Consider the following 15,529-nt stretch of genomic DNA (forward strand, 5'->3'; position numbering starts at 1 on the left):
GTGAGCTCCACAGCCGCAGGTCCTTGCTGCGGGCCGGCAGCCTTTCTGCTCCAGCGGGTGTCCCTGAGGATGCAGGGTGCCAGGCGTCTGTCTTCAGCGGGCCGTCTGTGTGGGCCTCCCACACGCGAGTGAATTGATGTGCTGCTTCTCACTGCTGTGCTTTAGGAGTCCGTGTGTTCTCAGTACCGTCCTGTGTAGACTTGTCTGGGTTGTCTCCAGCCCTTAACCAGGCCAGCCCTCCTGGCCCCTCTCTGGGGAACTCCGTGAGTGTACTGCATGCCTGTTGATGTACTGTGAGTTCATCTGTGTTTTATGCATAAAAGGGCAAGGTTTCTTTTGTGTCCCAGCAACTTGACCTTTGCCCCTTTGGAGGTGAAATTGCCACTGTTGAGAATATGTGAGTTTATAGGTACCTTATGGATCTGATGCTATTGGAAAAGGTTTCTTTTAAGAACATGTATTTTTTAACTGCTGCTGCTATTACTAATTAACCTTTGAATTCACCACCATGTTCAAAACACCAAAATGCTTAGGATTTGAAACTTAATATTCCATTAAAATGCTTCCTTCATTTTTTTTTTTTGCTATCTGTTACTAAAACCTTCAAAGTTCCAGTAACTGAGTCGGAGAGCACCCCCCTCAGCGGGAGCACCCCCTCAGCGGGAGCACCCCCTCAGCAGGAGCACCCCCTCAGCGGGCCTCCCGTGCGTTGAACCTGAAGCCTGTCAGTCTCCATTCCCAAGAGCAGTTTGTCTTTTCTTCAGTTTCAACCCTAACTCTTGCTTTCTTTCTGATGTTTTTAAATCCATTTTTGCTCTAGGTTTCTGATTCCAGGTGTTTTGTTTGTTTGTTAAATGTATTTCCGAGTGCTTTTTGATGACACACGATGTCGTTTGGGTGCTGGACTTGGGTCTTCTGTTTCATGCTCATTTTTGGAGGGAGAATTTTCATGGGTTGAAATGCTTTCATTCGCATTTTCTGTCTAGTTTCTGTGGTAGCGTCGTGTGCAGTTTGTCTTTCTCTGCTAGGGGGCATTTTGTAGGTGGGTTTGCCAGGTCAGAGGAGCTCTGTTCTGTTGGGCTGTGAAGGTGCTTCTGCTCTGGCCGCAAGCCTCCGTCTCCTCCTGAAGCTAGGGGGACCCCGGCCTGGGAAGCAGTTTCCGCTGTCTCTGGGACCCCCTCCTGCTGTGGAGAGTGCCCGCGCACCCCCTCCCCCCATTCTGTCCTTGCACCTGCAGCTGTGCAGACACGGGGCTCGAGGGGCTCTATTCGCCTTCTCCTCCCAGGCGGATGTGGTCTGTGGTCTCTACTCCTTGGCCGTGCCGAGAGCCGTGGCATGTGCCCTTCCACGGTGATGTGCGTGGGCACCTGGGGACGTGTGCGTGCCCCGCATAGGCGGCTGTGCTCCGTGACTCACCGCGTGCACACGCTGCCTGTGCTCTGCCCCCAGACGGCGTCCTGACGTCCGTGAACCACCGCAGCCCCCTCCAGGCGATAGAGCCCATCACGGGATCTGTCTGCAAGAGGCAGAGCTGTGTGCTTTCACCCTTTTCTACTCAAGAAGGTACGTGACCTTCACTTCCGTAAATCTGAGCTCCAGGGGTGAGACGTGGTTTCTGGTTACGAGCCGGTCCTTCCCCACTTGTGCCCTCACCAGAGACGGCAGGCCTGTCCTTCCACGTCGCTTCCTTGGACGAAAGCGGGCTTCTTAACGTGTGGGTGAGTCGGGCGCGTGGTCAGTGGGAGGGGACAGGAGGTGATGTGTGGGGGGGGTGGGGAAGGGCAGGGGGCAGCGTGTATGTGAGAGGTGGCTGAGCTCTCAGCCAGGGAACCAGGATGAGGCAGCTTGCAGGGAGCTCGTGGGGGAACGAGGAATGGAAGGGGGTAGCTTCAGAGCCTGTCACGGGCGGAAAGAAGAAGGTCAGAGTTGGGGATTTAGAACATTTCAGCGTCAGTCTTCCTTCTGGAGCAGCTGTGTCCTCGGCGTGTCGTGTGACGTGCTGTCCTGATCAGAGCTGTGCTTTGCTGGAACTGCTTCCTGGTCACCCTGTGTGCTGACCCTCATCTCTGATGGTCTGTTTCAGGTGGTGGTTGAATTACAGAAGGTGGATGTTGCAGGTTCAATAAGTGACTTAGGTAACTAAAAATAAAAAAATAGAATTTTAGTCAACGTTTGCTAGAGTCAGTAAAGATTAGGGATACCCAGAATCACTTTGAAGAATCAGTAACTAGCTGCATGGAAAATGGAGATTAAAGTTGTGTATTTTATAACCTGCCGGCTGTTGCACAGGCCTGACGCCCTTGTTGCAGGAGGACGTGTGTCTCTGTGCCTGTGTGGCGTCTGCTTCTCGTCCCCCAGGGCGTCCCTGTGACTGCAGTGTCTGAGGAGCCCTTGGCATGACCCCTGAGGTCTCTGATACTGCAACCCCACCCCTAGGTGGTGCTGAGGGGATTGGCTGGCAATTTGCTGTCCTGATGCCCAGGGCTCGGGCACCAAGGAGCCCCAGCCTGCACTTCTCAGAGCCCCAATTGGTTGTTTAGTGACCAGACTGGAGGCGCTGCCATAGATCTGGTCAAAAAATAGGACCAGAGCCACTCTGACTGTCCCTGACTTCTTGAAATGAAGGAGGGGCGTCTCCTGCAAGCAGGGCCTGTGCTGGGAGCCCAGTGCTGCCACGGGGCCTTGCGGGGTTCCCCCCTGAGGGGGTAACAGGCAGGGAGGCCAGGGGTCTCCAAACGGAGGAAACAGGCTGCAAGTGGCAGACATTTTTATCTGTCTCTTAAGCAGCAGGAGAAAACTAGTGTTCTATTTTTTCCCCTTCCCTGTAAAAATTTAAAAAGAGGTTTCTGTTAAAATTCTGTATTGCCATAATGACACCTGGTTCCACCCAGACTTAACTTTTCTCAAACTTTGAGCTAACCAGTGCATTTTTCTTATTGAAGTGTTTGTCCTGAGCTATGTTAATGTACTGTGTATTTACCCTAGACTCTTTCTTCAAGTCAGTTCTGCCTAAGACTCAGAACTGACTTGACAAACCAGTATTTTTTACTCACGCAAATGTTCTCCTAAGTTATCTTTTAAGGAGACTGTGTCTTTGCTTGGAAACCTGCCTTTCTTCAAGATTCATGTCACTGGTTTTATGGCCCGGGACGACTCACCTGGCGCCAATGTTATCTCAAAATGCATGTTGTGGGAGAGGGGCCTGGTACCACTCTGAGTTTTGAGACACTTTCTTTTTCTACTTAGCAGCCTGCTAATAGGAATGTGACATACTGCTGAAGGCCAGCCCGGTGGGGGGGCACTCTTTCTGCCCCCTTCTGATGTCCATGTCAGAAGCTGTCTCTGTCTTTTTTATACTTTAATAAACCTTTATCACACAAAAGCTCTGAGCGATCAAGCCTCATCTCTGGCGGCCAAGAATCCTGGAGTCTTTCATGGCTCAGCAGCAACCTTTCACTCCCAAGGGGGCATTGTTTCCACCTCTCATGCAGTCTGCTCTGTTCCCTGGGCCGTGAGCAGGGCTGCATGAGGGGGACGTCAGGGCGGGACAGGGCTTGAGGGACATCCCCGCCAACACAGGTAACCCAGACCTGTGGGAAAAGATTTCCAGAGGAGGGTTTCTGTGGGGAACTGGAGGATTGTTGAATATTGACTTTTTGCTTTTAGAAGTATATTTCCCCTTTAAAATAAAATCTAAAAATGGAAAGGCTTTTTGATTCCAGCCGCTCTCTTCCTGCCAGGCCCTCAGCTGCCAGCACCTGCGGGACCCTCCCCTGCGTGAGGGCGGGGCAGTCCTCACCGCCCTGGCTTTGATGCTCCTCCCAGCACAGGCCTTAAACAGTGAAAAGGAATTCCAGAATGCTTGGGTTTTGGTGTAACTTGTACTAAGAGGTGCCTTTATCCCTGATTACTCTGTTTGTAGGTTTAATACCTGGAGGACGGATAAAACTGGTACACAGCGCTGCAATCCAGCTGAGTGACAGGTGGGTCTGTCCCCATAAAGCCATGTTTCCCACAGGAGGAACAGCCCTAGGTAATAAATCATGGCCAGACTGGCACTGGAGAATCCTGGTTTCCCACATTGTATTTTTGCAAGTAGTTTATTTGCTAACTGGTTTGCTACTAATGAGTCAGTGTAACAAATGCAATTGCCAGGTGTTACAGCTAACATTTTTTCTTGGATTAAAATATTTTCTATCTTATGAATTGGTACCATTTGACTATTTTTCATCCAGTTTTAATACAACCCTGAAATTAAATAGATGAGGTTCAGAAACTAGAAACAGTGACATGAAAGTTTTATTCGGAAATTAGTTTTCTGTTTTTACTCAAATAACTCACTGTGATGTAAAAACCTTACTAGCTGTATGAATATTGTGCATATTTATGTATTTCATGTTAATTTATTTCCCAAAGCTGTCTCTTTCTGTCACTCACTGCAGCTGGGCTGGCTCCCAGCCTGCGATTGACCAGGAAAGTCCTAATATTAACCTCCCCTGCTGTTCATCAGTTGGAGCACCCCTGGGTTGTGTTAACGAGTCCATGCTTTGTGGTTAGACATTACCAGCCATTGCTTTCAGTATAACAAGGAATCTGTTAATGTTTGCAAAAACTCACCTAATAAACTGCAGACTCCACCATGGGCAATCCCAGCCCCTCGTGGAATTTCCGTGAGACTGTTCTCATCTCCGTTGTGGCCTTGTCCCTTTGTGCCTTGCATTGCATTGATCTTCACCTGCTTTAAAGGAAGTGTCACCTGGAGCTGATGTTGGATCTCCCCCACAGAATGCGCACCCCCGTCTGGGTGCAGCAAACATCCACTCAGACCTTGTCCACACGCTGGCCACATGGAGTGTGCTCTATCAGCTGCTTTGTGGTGCCTCTTCCCTTAGGGGCCCCTAAGTGCAGACCAGCCAACCGTGGCCACCGCGGCCCATGCGGTTAGCATCTGGCAGGAGGGGGACGGGGAGCTGCCTGGCCCCGGAGCTCAGAGCCACACTGCCAGCCTCAGCCCCCTCCCTCAGTCCCTGAGCGTGAGCATCCCTGGGGTGGGGGGAACCCTGGGGCCGCAAGTCCTCTGCTGAGGGGTCCTGGTGGCCCGTCCCCTGTCCCCGTGGCGCGGCACACGTGGGACGTGCTGGAGGGGACACGTAGAGTGTGGGCGAGCGAGCACGTGAGTGACGGGATGGGTGGAGGGACTGTCCGGAGCCTAGAAAATGGAACTGGAGACGCGTCAAGTGGCAGGCGGCAGGCGGCGGTGTCACCTCTGCCCTGATGGTTTCAGACTGCCCACCTGTTCATCTTCGCTGTCTTTTCCCAGCCTTTCTCATGGAGGTTGTGAGTCCTGGGGGTCCGTGCAGACGCTGAGCATTAAGTTTCTGCCTGCGGACCCCGATCGCTTTGTTGCCGGCACAGACGTGGTGAGTAGCACCTGGGCCTCTCTCTAGACCACAGGCTTAACGAGCGTCTTCTCGGGAGCTTAGTGTCCTGTTCGCTCTCGTCAGAATGTTGTTCAGATAGCTCCGAGGATACGAGCCTCACCTGCCTGGTTCCCACCCCCCTTTCCCCCATACAGGGCCTCATCAGCCACAGCAGCAGACGGGACGTCAGAGTGTCTCCCAGGCTGTTCCGGCCCCAGCAGCAGGGCCCGAGGCCCGTGAAAGTGACTGTGATTGACGTCTCACCATTTGAGGAGCCCATATTCCTGGTAAGGACACCTGTTTGTAAGCACTGACGCCTTGGCAGCATCTGCTGTAATCTCTAGCACTTGGGTCTGTACGCATTGGTTCCTGGCTTCCTGAAGTCCCGTCTGCCTGGTCTGTACCCATCTGCGTGGTCAGTACAGTTCGTTCCACTCCTCTGTCGTGTGGATCTTCCTTGTAGAGAAGTTACAAGGCTGGCGCAGAGCACTCCCCGCCCCGCCCCAAGTGTGCAGTGGCCTGCATGTGGTCTGCGTGTTCATCTCCTGTGGTCACTGGTCAGTATGTCAGTCCTGCTCTCTGCAGATTTGACGGCAGTCCCGTGACTGTCCCGCCAGTGTCCTTTGCGAGCGGGATCGTGGCCCTGGTCAGGAGTCCTGTCTACTTACTGTCTCCCATCCTTACTGCCCTTACCTGGGAACAGCCTCAGCTCCTCATAGAGGGCCTGGGAACCTGACGCCCCGCGTCTGGGGGTGTCTCCGTGTGGTTAGAGGCAGGCCTTGTCCTGACCGTGGGCTCCTCTTTCCCAGTCTGATCAGCCAGAGCCAGGCAGGGGGACACGTGGACTGAGCTCCTGCTGCTCCCAGAGTGGATCTGTCCCCAGGGAGGTTCTGTGCCCAGGGCGGATCTGTCCCCAGGGAGGTTCTGTCCCAAGGGAGATTCCGTCACCCTGTTGTTTACTCCACGTGAGCCACTCTGGTTGGAAGACTTCCTTTCCTCCTTGTTTATTTTTCTTTCTTAACGTGGACACAGGGCTTTTCAGTGTCCTCGGTGGGTTCAGAGTCACTGCCTCTGTTTACTCTACTCTCAGATGGTCACCCCGGGGCAAGGGCACTGGATCTGTGAGCTCCTCTTGCTTTCTGGTACAGGAACCCTTGGGATCAGCCATTCCTCCAAAGAGTCTTGGCTCCTGTTAGGAGAAAGACACCTGGATACCAGGCCTGGGCAGTCAGGACATCATCAAGGTGTCCTCTTATCCCACGCCCCAGTCCCAGGCTGGCCTCAGGGCCCCCCACCCTCCCAACAGTGTGAACCCAGCTCATGTTATCTGTAATAAGTCTATTTCTTTCATTTTGGAATTCACAGAACCTTTTGTGATTGCTGTCTCTTGCCTCTGCTTTTTGGGAAAGATTAAATATGTGAAGAAGTAAATATATTGAGTAAAAAGGAATTAATTTTAGTAGGCTAAAAATTTATTCTTTTACTCGACCAGCTAAGTTTTGTTTTATGGATAATTCAATTGAAAAGGAGTATAAAACCATATTATTGGTACAAATGTATGTGGGTTTTTAAGTCAGTCTTTGCAGTCTTTATGTCCTATGTTTGAATCAATGATATTCAACTTTGCTAAAAAATGAACACCTATTAACATGTTCACTGAATTCACTGATTATTAGCCCTCTCTGGGGGGAGGAGGCACAGAGTGTGCCAGGATCGCCCACCTTCGTAATCTGTGAGAACAAGATGGAATGTCACAATTTTGTGTTTGGGGAAACAAAAGAATAAACCAAATGTTTTTGTTGTGTAAGTGTGAAAGCTAATGCTCTGAGAATTTTCGTTGGCTGCTCAGTTTGAGTGAAAAAGAGAGAACTGTGACACGCTTTCCCCGCCTCCCCCAGGCCGGCTGTTCTGACGGCAGCATCAGGCTACACCGGCTGACGGCAGAGCGCCCACTCCTGCAGTGGGACCACAGCACCTGCGGCCGCGCCGTCGCCGGCCTGCAGTGGTCCCTGACGAGGCCGGCCGTGTTTCTGGTGCAGGACGATGCATCCTGCGTGTACGTGTGGGACCTCCTGGAGAGCGATCTGGGGCCTGTGGCCAGGCAGCCCATCTGTCCAGACAGGTGAGTCTGGGAAAGCCCTGGGTGAGACGCCACAGGTGACCTGCAGGCACATCACTGACGGTCTCCTATCTTGATTTATGTTTAAGGCCGCCGTGCTTTACTGTTGTTGTTGTGTTAATTGCTTAGTCATGTCTGACTCTGGGACCCCGTGGACTGTAGCCCTCCAGGCTCCTCTGTCCATGGGATTCTCCAGTCAAGAATACTGCAGTGGGTTGCTGTTTCCTTCTCCAACTTTATATTTACTTATATTTATATATTTAAATTTAAATATTATTTTTATATTTAAGTTCTGAAAAAGCCACTTTAAAAATGGGTTTATTTCGTAATAGCCCAAAATAGTCTCAGGATTAAAGAATTATTATCTATTGTTTTTCATTTATATTGAGGTATAATTGATGTAAAATATGCTAGTTTCAAGTGTACAATATGATTTGATATTTGCCTATATTATCAAAGGATTACATCTGTCACCTCACATAGTTTCAGAATTTTTTTCTTGTGATGAGAACTTTTAATGTTTACTCTCTTAGCAACTTTCAGATTTGCAGTAGTGTTATTAAGTACATTTGTCAGGTACACTACCTCCCATGATTGCTGTTTAATGACTAGAAGCTTGTATGCCTTCACCCGTTTGGCCTACCCCCACCCCTTCGTTTGGCCATCAGTCAGTTCTCTGTCTGGGGGCTGAGCTTGTTTTAGATGGGGGAGGCTCACATGTGAGTGAGATCACACAGTATGTGTCCTCTGACTGATTTCACTTCAAGTGATGCCCTCAGGGTCCGTCCATGTTGTCACCAGTGGCTGTCAGAGAAGCTGTAGGAGTCAGACCCCCTCCTGTGGCTGCACACTGACTCACAACTGAGCCTTGTTGGTTTTGGGCCCAGAGTTGGTGCTGAGGATGCTGTGGCCCGTGTGAGGGAGACTTTTCCCACTATGAGCCCTCCTGTGCCCATGGAATTGCCCCGACACTTGTTTCTGTATCCTGCTGTTGTGAGCAGTGCAGCAGTGGACGTGGGGATGTTCCACACCCAACACTCAGGTTGTTTCCACGTCCTGCTGTTGTGAGCAGTGCATCAGTGGATGTGGGGATGTCCCACACACAACACTCAGGTTGTTTCCACATCCTGTTGTTGTGAGCAGTGCTCAGTGGACGTGGGGATGTCCCACACCCAATACTCAGGTTGTTTCCACGTCCTGCTGTTGTCAGCAGTGGATGTGGGGATGTCCCACATGCAACACTCAGGTTGTTTCCACGTCCTGCTGTTGTGAGCAGTGCATCAGTGGATGTGGGGATGTCCCACACACAACACTCAGGTTGTTTCCACATCCTGTTGTTGTGAGCAGTGCTCAGTGGATGTGGGGATGTCCCACACCCAATACTCAGGTTGTTTCCACGTCCTGCTGTTGTCAGCAGTGCAGCAGTGGATGTGGGGATGTCCCACATGCAACACTCAGGTTGTTTCCACGTCCTGCTGTTGTGAGCAGTGCATCAGTGGATGTGGGGATGTCCCACACACAACACTCAGGTTGTTTCCACATCCTGTTGTTGTGAGCAGTGCTCAGTGGATGTGGGGATGTCCCACACCCAATACTCAGGTTGTTTCCACGTCCTGCTGTTGTCAGCAGTGCAGCAGTGGATGTGGGGATGTCCCACATGCAACACTCAGGTTGTTTCCACGTCCTGCTGTTGTGAGCAGTGCATCAGTGGATGTGGGGATGTCCCACACCCAATACTCAGGTTGTTTCCACGTCTTGCTGTTGTCAGCAGTGCAGCAGTGGATGTGGGGATGTCCCACATGCAACACTCAGGTTGTTTCCACATCCTGCTGTTGTGAACAGTGCTGCAGTGGATGTGGGGATGTCCCACATGCAACACTCAGGTTGTTTCCACGTCCTGCTGTTGTGAGCAGTGCATCAGTGGATGTGGGGATGTCCCACACCCAATACTCAGGTTGTTTCCACGTCTTGCTGTTGTCAGCAGTGCAGCAGTGGATGTGGGGATGTCCCACATGCAACACTCAGGTTGTTTCCACATCCTGCTGTTGTCAACAGTGCTGCAGTGGACGTGGGGATGTCCCACATGCAATACTCAGGTTGTTTCCACGTCCTGCTGTTGTGAGCAGTGCAGCAGTGGACATGGGGATGTCCCACACACAACACTCAGGTTGTTTACACATCCTGCTGTTGTGAGCAGTGCAGCAGTGGATATGGGGATGTCCCACACGCAACACTCAGCTTGTTTCCACATCCTGCTGTTGTCAACAGTGCAGCAGTGGATGTGGGGATGCCCTGCACCTGACACTCAGGTTGTTTCCATGTCTTGCTGTTGTGAGCATGCTGCAGTGGACATGGGGATGTGGATATTTCTTTGAGATACTGACTTCGTTTTCTTTGGATAAATACCCAGGAGTGGAATTGCTGGATCTATGTTAGTTCTATGTTTAAATCTTGAGAAGCCTCCATACTGTTTTTCATTGTGTCTTCACCAATTTACATTCCCATCTACAGTGCCCAAGGGCTCCCCTCTCTCTGTGTGCTCACCAACATTTGTTATTTCATATCTTTTTGATGATGGCCATTCTGATGTTGATATATCAGTGTAGTTTTTACTTGGATTTCCCTGTTGATTAGTGATGTTCAGCATCTTTTCACATGTCTGTTTGCCATCTGTGTGTCTTTTTTTGAAAAATGTTTGTTCAGGTCTTCTGCCTATTTTGTAATTGGATTACTTGTGTTTTTTTTTTTTTTGGTATTTAGTTGTATGAGTCTTTATATAGTTTAGATATTAACCCTTTAACAGACATAGGATTGGCAAATGTCTTCTCCATCTCTAGGTGGCCTTTCCTGTTTGTTTCTGGCTTCTTCTACCCTCTTAGTCATCCCACCTGTTTGTTTTTGGAGTCAGATCCAGAAAACCATCCCCAGACTGATGTCAGGGAGCTGCCCACTGTGTTTTCAGCGTTTCTGTTCCTCCTGCTCCCCCCGAGGGACGTGGGTAATCAGGTGACTCAGGATCATACAGCATGTGCTTCTTGATTTCAGGCTGGTGGCCATGACTGTTGTGGGGGAAGCAGAGAAAACCCATGGCAGCTTCCTGGCCCTGGTGCTGGCCAGAGCCTCTGGCAGCGTGGACATCCAGTACCTGCGGCAGGAGTGGGCAACCCCGGCCAGTGACGAGCTGCAGAGGCTGCGGCTGCTGCTGCGGGAATCCCTGTAGGTGGTGGGACCCCGAGATGAAGTTGAGCAGTGGCTCCAAGCTTACATCGGATGCATGTACATTTGTATAGATAAAAGGCGTGTGTCTGTACAGGATTCATTTTTCAAAACTATCACTTCAATACACCATAAATAAATCACTATTTTTGAATGGAAACAGCAAACCTTTTAGTGTATACTAAACTCTAAAGGCAACAGAGAGCCATATGGGACACTGTTTTCCAAGGATATTTCTACTCATTTTCAAAACAGCTTTGTAAAATTTATTATTAGATTTTTAAACACTCCAAATGAAAATGTATTTTAATGAACCGTTTTCTTCGTCTTATATAAAATGATATATTCACTGGTTTAAATTAAAGAGCTGACTCCAGTGAAATGACCTCCCACTGTGTTTTCTTAGGACTTTCTTGTGCTTCTTCTGCTGGAAATGTTGAAACGTCTACTGAGGCATGTTTGCTTTATGCTTTAGTGTTAACAGTTAGCTTTATGTAAAGATGATATGAGTACATAAGTTCTCTTATCTATACAGTTATCATAGCAGTTTAGGGGCAGGAGAACCCTGGGCTAATGGCCTCTGCCCACACCCAGTATCACTGACATGGTGACAGGTTAGCGGTCAGCGGGGGGAGGGGTTTGTTCTTCTCTCCGGGCCACAAGCAGCTGCTGCTTTGTGCCAGCGACAGGAGGGTTAAACCCAGAACTGGGAGCCAGCAGAGAACACAGGCTCCCAGGGCCCCCTGGCCGATGTTCTCTGAGTTTCTCGTAAATCTCTCAGCTGCCCATGGTCCTCTTAGAGCCCTGTGCCCTGCTGCACCTGCTGGTGTGGCCCTTGCTGTGGCTAGTTCAGAGCCACTTCCTCTCCGAGGCCTCCCCTGGTCCTGTCTCTGGCAGTCTCCTGCTGTTGTTCAGTCACTCAGTTGTCTCCAACTCTTTGCGACCCCATGGACTGGGCACTCTAGGCTTCCCTGTCCTTCACCACTTCCTGGAGCTTGCTCAAACTCAGGTCCATCGAGTCAGTGATGCCATCCAACCATCTCATCCTCTGTTGTCCCCTTCTTCTGCCTTCAATCTTTCCCAGCATCAGGGTCTTTTCCAGTGAGTTGGCTTTTCGCATCAGGTGGCCACAGTATTGGAGCTTCAGCCTCCGTTGCCCTCTGGCTGCTCTGTAAGTGTCAGCCTTGGGGTCTCTGCCCACTTGTGGATGAGCTGCAGGGAGTGGGAACATGCTTGTCCCACTGGTGGTCAGAGCCCCAACATCTGACTCAGCCCAGCTCCGTGAGGGTTTCCTGGAGGAGCCACTGAAGGAATCTCTTGCAGAGAACTTTATCAGCATCACTGCTTCAGTGCGAAAACTTCACTGTGAAAGTGTTCAGCCCTCCATTCATCTTTTTTTCCTGAATGGACTAAAGTACCTGAAGGTAATTTGGCTTCTGTATCGAGCTATTTGTAGTCTTGTGTTGCTTTCTTACATTTAAGAGATTTGAGGAAAAGCAGCTAAGACAGGAAACAGGAAACAAGCCTGGTCCAGGGTCTGGTCTGCGGGTCTGTCCTCTGGACAGTCGCCTGCGCCTGCTGAGGGTTTTCCTCCTTCTGTGTGATCGATCCAGGGAAACAGCCTGTTGTGTGGTGTGGTGTCAACGCCCAGGAAGTGGCAGGTCTGAAATGACAGCAAAGCAGAGCGGAGAGCTGCGCCAAGCCGCGTGTCTGTCCTTTACCCTCCACCGGACCGGGTTCTGCCCCTCACCTATGCCCAATATTTGCAAATGTTCGCGGAACCACCCCTTGCACCGCCCTGAGCCCTGGAATGGCTCTGCCCGCTGGATCAGCACCCAGCAGAGCCAGGTCCTCAGGGCTGTGTGAGCAGGGCTGAGCTGAAGCTCTAAATGTGTCAGGATTCTTTAAGTTGTGTACAGTGGTTAGAAGAGAAGAATTCTCTTAAATATGTTGGTATCATCTTATAGTTGTTGCAGGGAGGAAGCCAATTCTGACTCCATGTTGGAAACTGTTTCTTTGGCTTGTTTTTATTATTACAATCATACTTAATGGCTTGCCTGCAGGGCCCTGCCCCTCTGCTCGACTGTAAACTAAAGTGCCTTGTTCAGCTCAAGGAGAGATAGTTCATCCCTGCCCACCTGTGAATAGAAGAGGTTAACAGATCCCTTCTAAAGTCTGGACATTCCCTTGGAGATGTTTTGCAAGACTAAAGACCCTTTGGCCACCTTATGCGAAGAACTGACTCATTTGAAAAAACCCTGGTGCTGGGAAAGATTGAAGGCAGGAGGAAAAGGGGATGACAGAGGATGAGATGGCTGGATGGCATCACCGACTCAATGGACTTGAGTTTGAGTGAACTCCGGGAGTTGGTGATGGACAGGGAGGCCTGGCATGCTGCCGTCCATGGTTACAAAGAGTCAGACACGACTGAGCGACTGCACTGAACCCAAAGAGCCTTTTCCTTTGCTTCCCCACTGCATCTCCCTCTCTGTTCTGCCTTTTGACTTTAGTTCCTCGTTGCTCTTTTCTCTCTAATCTATAAAAGAACCTGGCCTCCAGACCCCAGTAAGATGGTTATTTCGAGGCGCTAGCCTGCCATCCTGTTGGTCTGCCAGCTCCCCGACCAAAGCCTCTTCCTTGCCTCAACCCCTGGTCTCCCGGATTCATTGGCCTGTCGTGCAGCAACCAGAGTAAGCTTGGACTCAACACAACAATGCAGTATTACTGGTTCTTGCTCACAGTTTTACTTGGATGAAGATATAACCTATCACACATCAAGGAGCCACCAAGAGCTGGAGATGTATATCCAGTTTTTCAACAAATAAATAATCTCACACTGTTCTGTAGTTAAAAAAATAATAAAGATTTACAAATAAACTAAATAAGTAAATAAGAAAGAGATAATTGTATTTGGACCATCCAGAGGCAGATATCCTCAGTTACTGGATTTCTTTTCTGTGTCTTTTTTTCTCACTTTTTAAGCGACTTTATTGAGATACAGTTCACATACAATACAATTCACCCATTTACCGTGTGCAGTTCAATGGCTCTGGTATTAAAACCACAGGGCTGGGACTTGCCTGGCGGTCCAGTGTTAAAACTCCACCTTCCAGTGTGGGGGAGGAGGGTGCCATCCCCCATCTGAGAACTGGCCCCACACGCCACAGAGCCACTGAGGCCACCCTCCACAGGAGAGAGTCGGCGCACTGCAGTGAAGACGCCCTGTGCCACAGACCCGACACCGCACATGGTGAGTGTGCTGTAAACCCAGTGTGCGAGTAAACCCAGTTTTAGAACGTTTCTGTATCTGCAGAAAGAAATCTCGTGCCCAGCTGTCTAACAGCAGTCTCTCCCCATGGTCCCCAGTCCCAGCAGCCCAGGATGGACACTGATCAACTTCATGTCTCTGTAGAGTTGTGCAGTCTGAATATTTCATACAAATGGAATCACATATAGTATGTGGCCTTTTTTTTTTTTTTTTTAAGAATCAAACTTTAATATTTCAAGGACACCCCAACTGGTAGGGTTACAGAAGCTTCCATTCAAGCCACCACAGCGAGAATCAAGAATATTAAAGTTGAAGCAATCATCTCTTTGGATACATAAAAACTATATATTAAAGCGTGTCACAAAGTGCAAAAAGGGAGGCATTCAGCAGAGCAAAAACAAGCAGCAGACTGACTGTCCTTACAAGAGGGCAGGGAGACTCACTTTGGAGTTCACAGTGCCAGGAAACAAGAGTTGCTTCAGGCAAAAAAAAAAAAAAAAATTTCATTGATTCTTATTACAGCTAGCAAAGGCAAGCTCAAAGAAAATCAAGGTTCAGATTTCTCATGACTGTAGTTGGATTTGCAACAAAGAGAGCCTTTGGTCACTTCTCATATGTAGGCTGAAAAAGAAGCAGTGAGATTTTAGCCAGTGATTCTGACCCCAGGCTGACACCTCAGTGCCCAAGCTCTGAGCTCCTCAGGGAGAACGGCCTGGAATTGCTCCTGCACCAGCATTTCCACAATCTGCTCCTTCGTGTGAATATCAGGTCGCAGCCACTGTCCAGCAAGCTCTTGGAGATGTCTCAGGACATCCCTGGGCCCAGCTGCATCTTCGTAGCGGAACTCCCGGAACCTCTGCCTGGAGGCTGCATGGTTGAGAGGACTCCTTCGGGGTACGGTCTCCAGGTCGTCTTCAGAGTCTTCATCCAGGCTCTCTGGTGGAACCTGGACCTGGGGCGGCGCTATCAGGATGCCTTCCGGCTCCTCAGCCATCCTCTCATTTGGCGGTGACCTTATTTCATCATTCTGGACTTCTCCATCTCTTTGCATCTCTGGATACCCTTCAGTCTCCATCCTAGATCTCTGCAAAAGGATTTTTCAGACTCCTGCGCAGGTGCCCCTCGGAAGGCCGGGTGAACGGGGAAGGAGAGGAGCCAGACGCCAAGCCCCGCCACCGGCTCCGGGAAAGAGTAGTATGTGGCCTTTTATGACTGGATTCTTTCACTTACATAATGATGTTCACAAGATTCTTCCATGTATCAGTACTCCATTTCTTTTTATTCAGTTGTATGGATCTACCACATTTATTCATCATCTGGACATTCGAATTGTTCCCAGTTTGGGGCTATTGTGCTACTGGGAGTATTTGTGTACTAGTTTTTGTGTGTTTTCATTTTACTTGGGTACACATCTCGGAGTGGAGTCCTTGCCAACACTCACCCTCTGACGTTCTGATTATAACCTGTGTGTGCATTGGTGTCTCACTGTGGCTTTGATACGCGGAT

The 15,529-nt window shown here is 49.8% G+C and overlaps 2 protein-coding genes across 3 annotated transcripts in view; one reads left to right on the forward strand and one right to left on the reverse strand.

Annotated features, from left to right (window-relative positions):
• Positions 1-11,140, forward strand: part of DYNC2I1 (dynein 2 intermediate chain 1) — a 48,141-nt gene extending 37,001 nt beyond the window's left edge. Inside the window, exons 18-25 of one of the 2 annotated variants that reach the window (XM_055421666.2) lie at positions 1,450-1,563; positions 1,657-1,718; positions 2,084-2,135; positions 3,923-3,983; positions 5,285-5,420; positions 5,576-5,707; positions 7,319-7,542; positions 10,585-11,140. In XM_055421666.2, the coding sequence (XP_055277641.2) occupies positions 1,450-1,563; positions 1,657-1,718; positions 2,084-2,135; positions 3,923-3,983; positions 5,285-5,420; positions 5,576-5,707; positions 7,319-7,542; positions 10,585-10,759 (956 nt within the window). In that variant the 3' untranslated portion in view covers positions 10,760-11,140. The remainder of the gene's footprint in view (positions 1-1,449; positions 1,564-1,656; positions 1,719-2,083; positions 2,136-3,922; positions 3,984-5,284; positions 5,421-5,575; positions 5,708-7,318; positions 7,543-10,584) is intronic. The other variant, XM_055421667.2, reaches the window with a different exon arrangement.
• A 3,080-nt stretch (positions 11,141-14,220) lies between these two features.
• Positions 14,221-15,228, reverse strand: LOC129552824 (SCAN domain-containing protein 1-like). The gene has a single exon (XM_055421668.2). It carries the CDS (start codon positions 15,096-15,098, stop codon positions 14,667-14,669), a length of 432 nt encoding a protein of 143 aa, XP_055277643.1. The 5' UTR covers positions 15,099-15,228; the 3' UTR covers positions 14,221-14,666.
• Positions 15,229-15,529: the final 301 nt, after the last annotated feature.

Source organism: Moschus berezovskii, chromosome 3 (genome assembly GCF_049115385.1).
Source record: "Moschus berezovskii isolate FMDL1 chromosome 3, NW_MosBer_1.0, whole genome shotgun sequence".
NCBI classification, from domain to species: Eukaryota; Metazoa; Chordata; class Mammalia; order Artiodactyla; family Moschidae; genus Moschus; species Moschus berezovskii.

Excerpts from the sequence above, each read along its gene's own strand:
- LOC129552824 (XM_055421668.2), bottom strand. The coding sequence starts at position 15,098 with ATGGAGACTGAAGGGTATCCAGAGATGCAAAGAGATGGAGAAGTCCAG.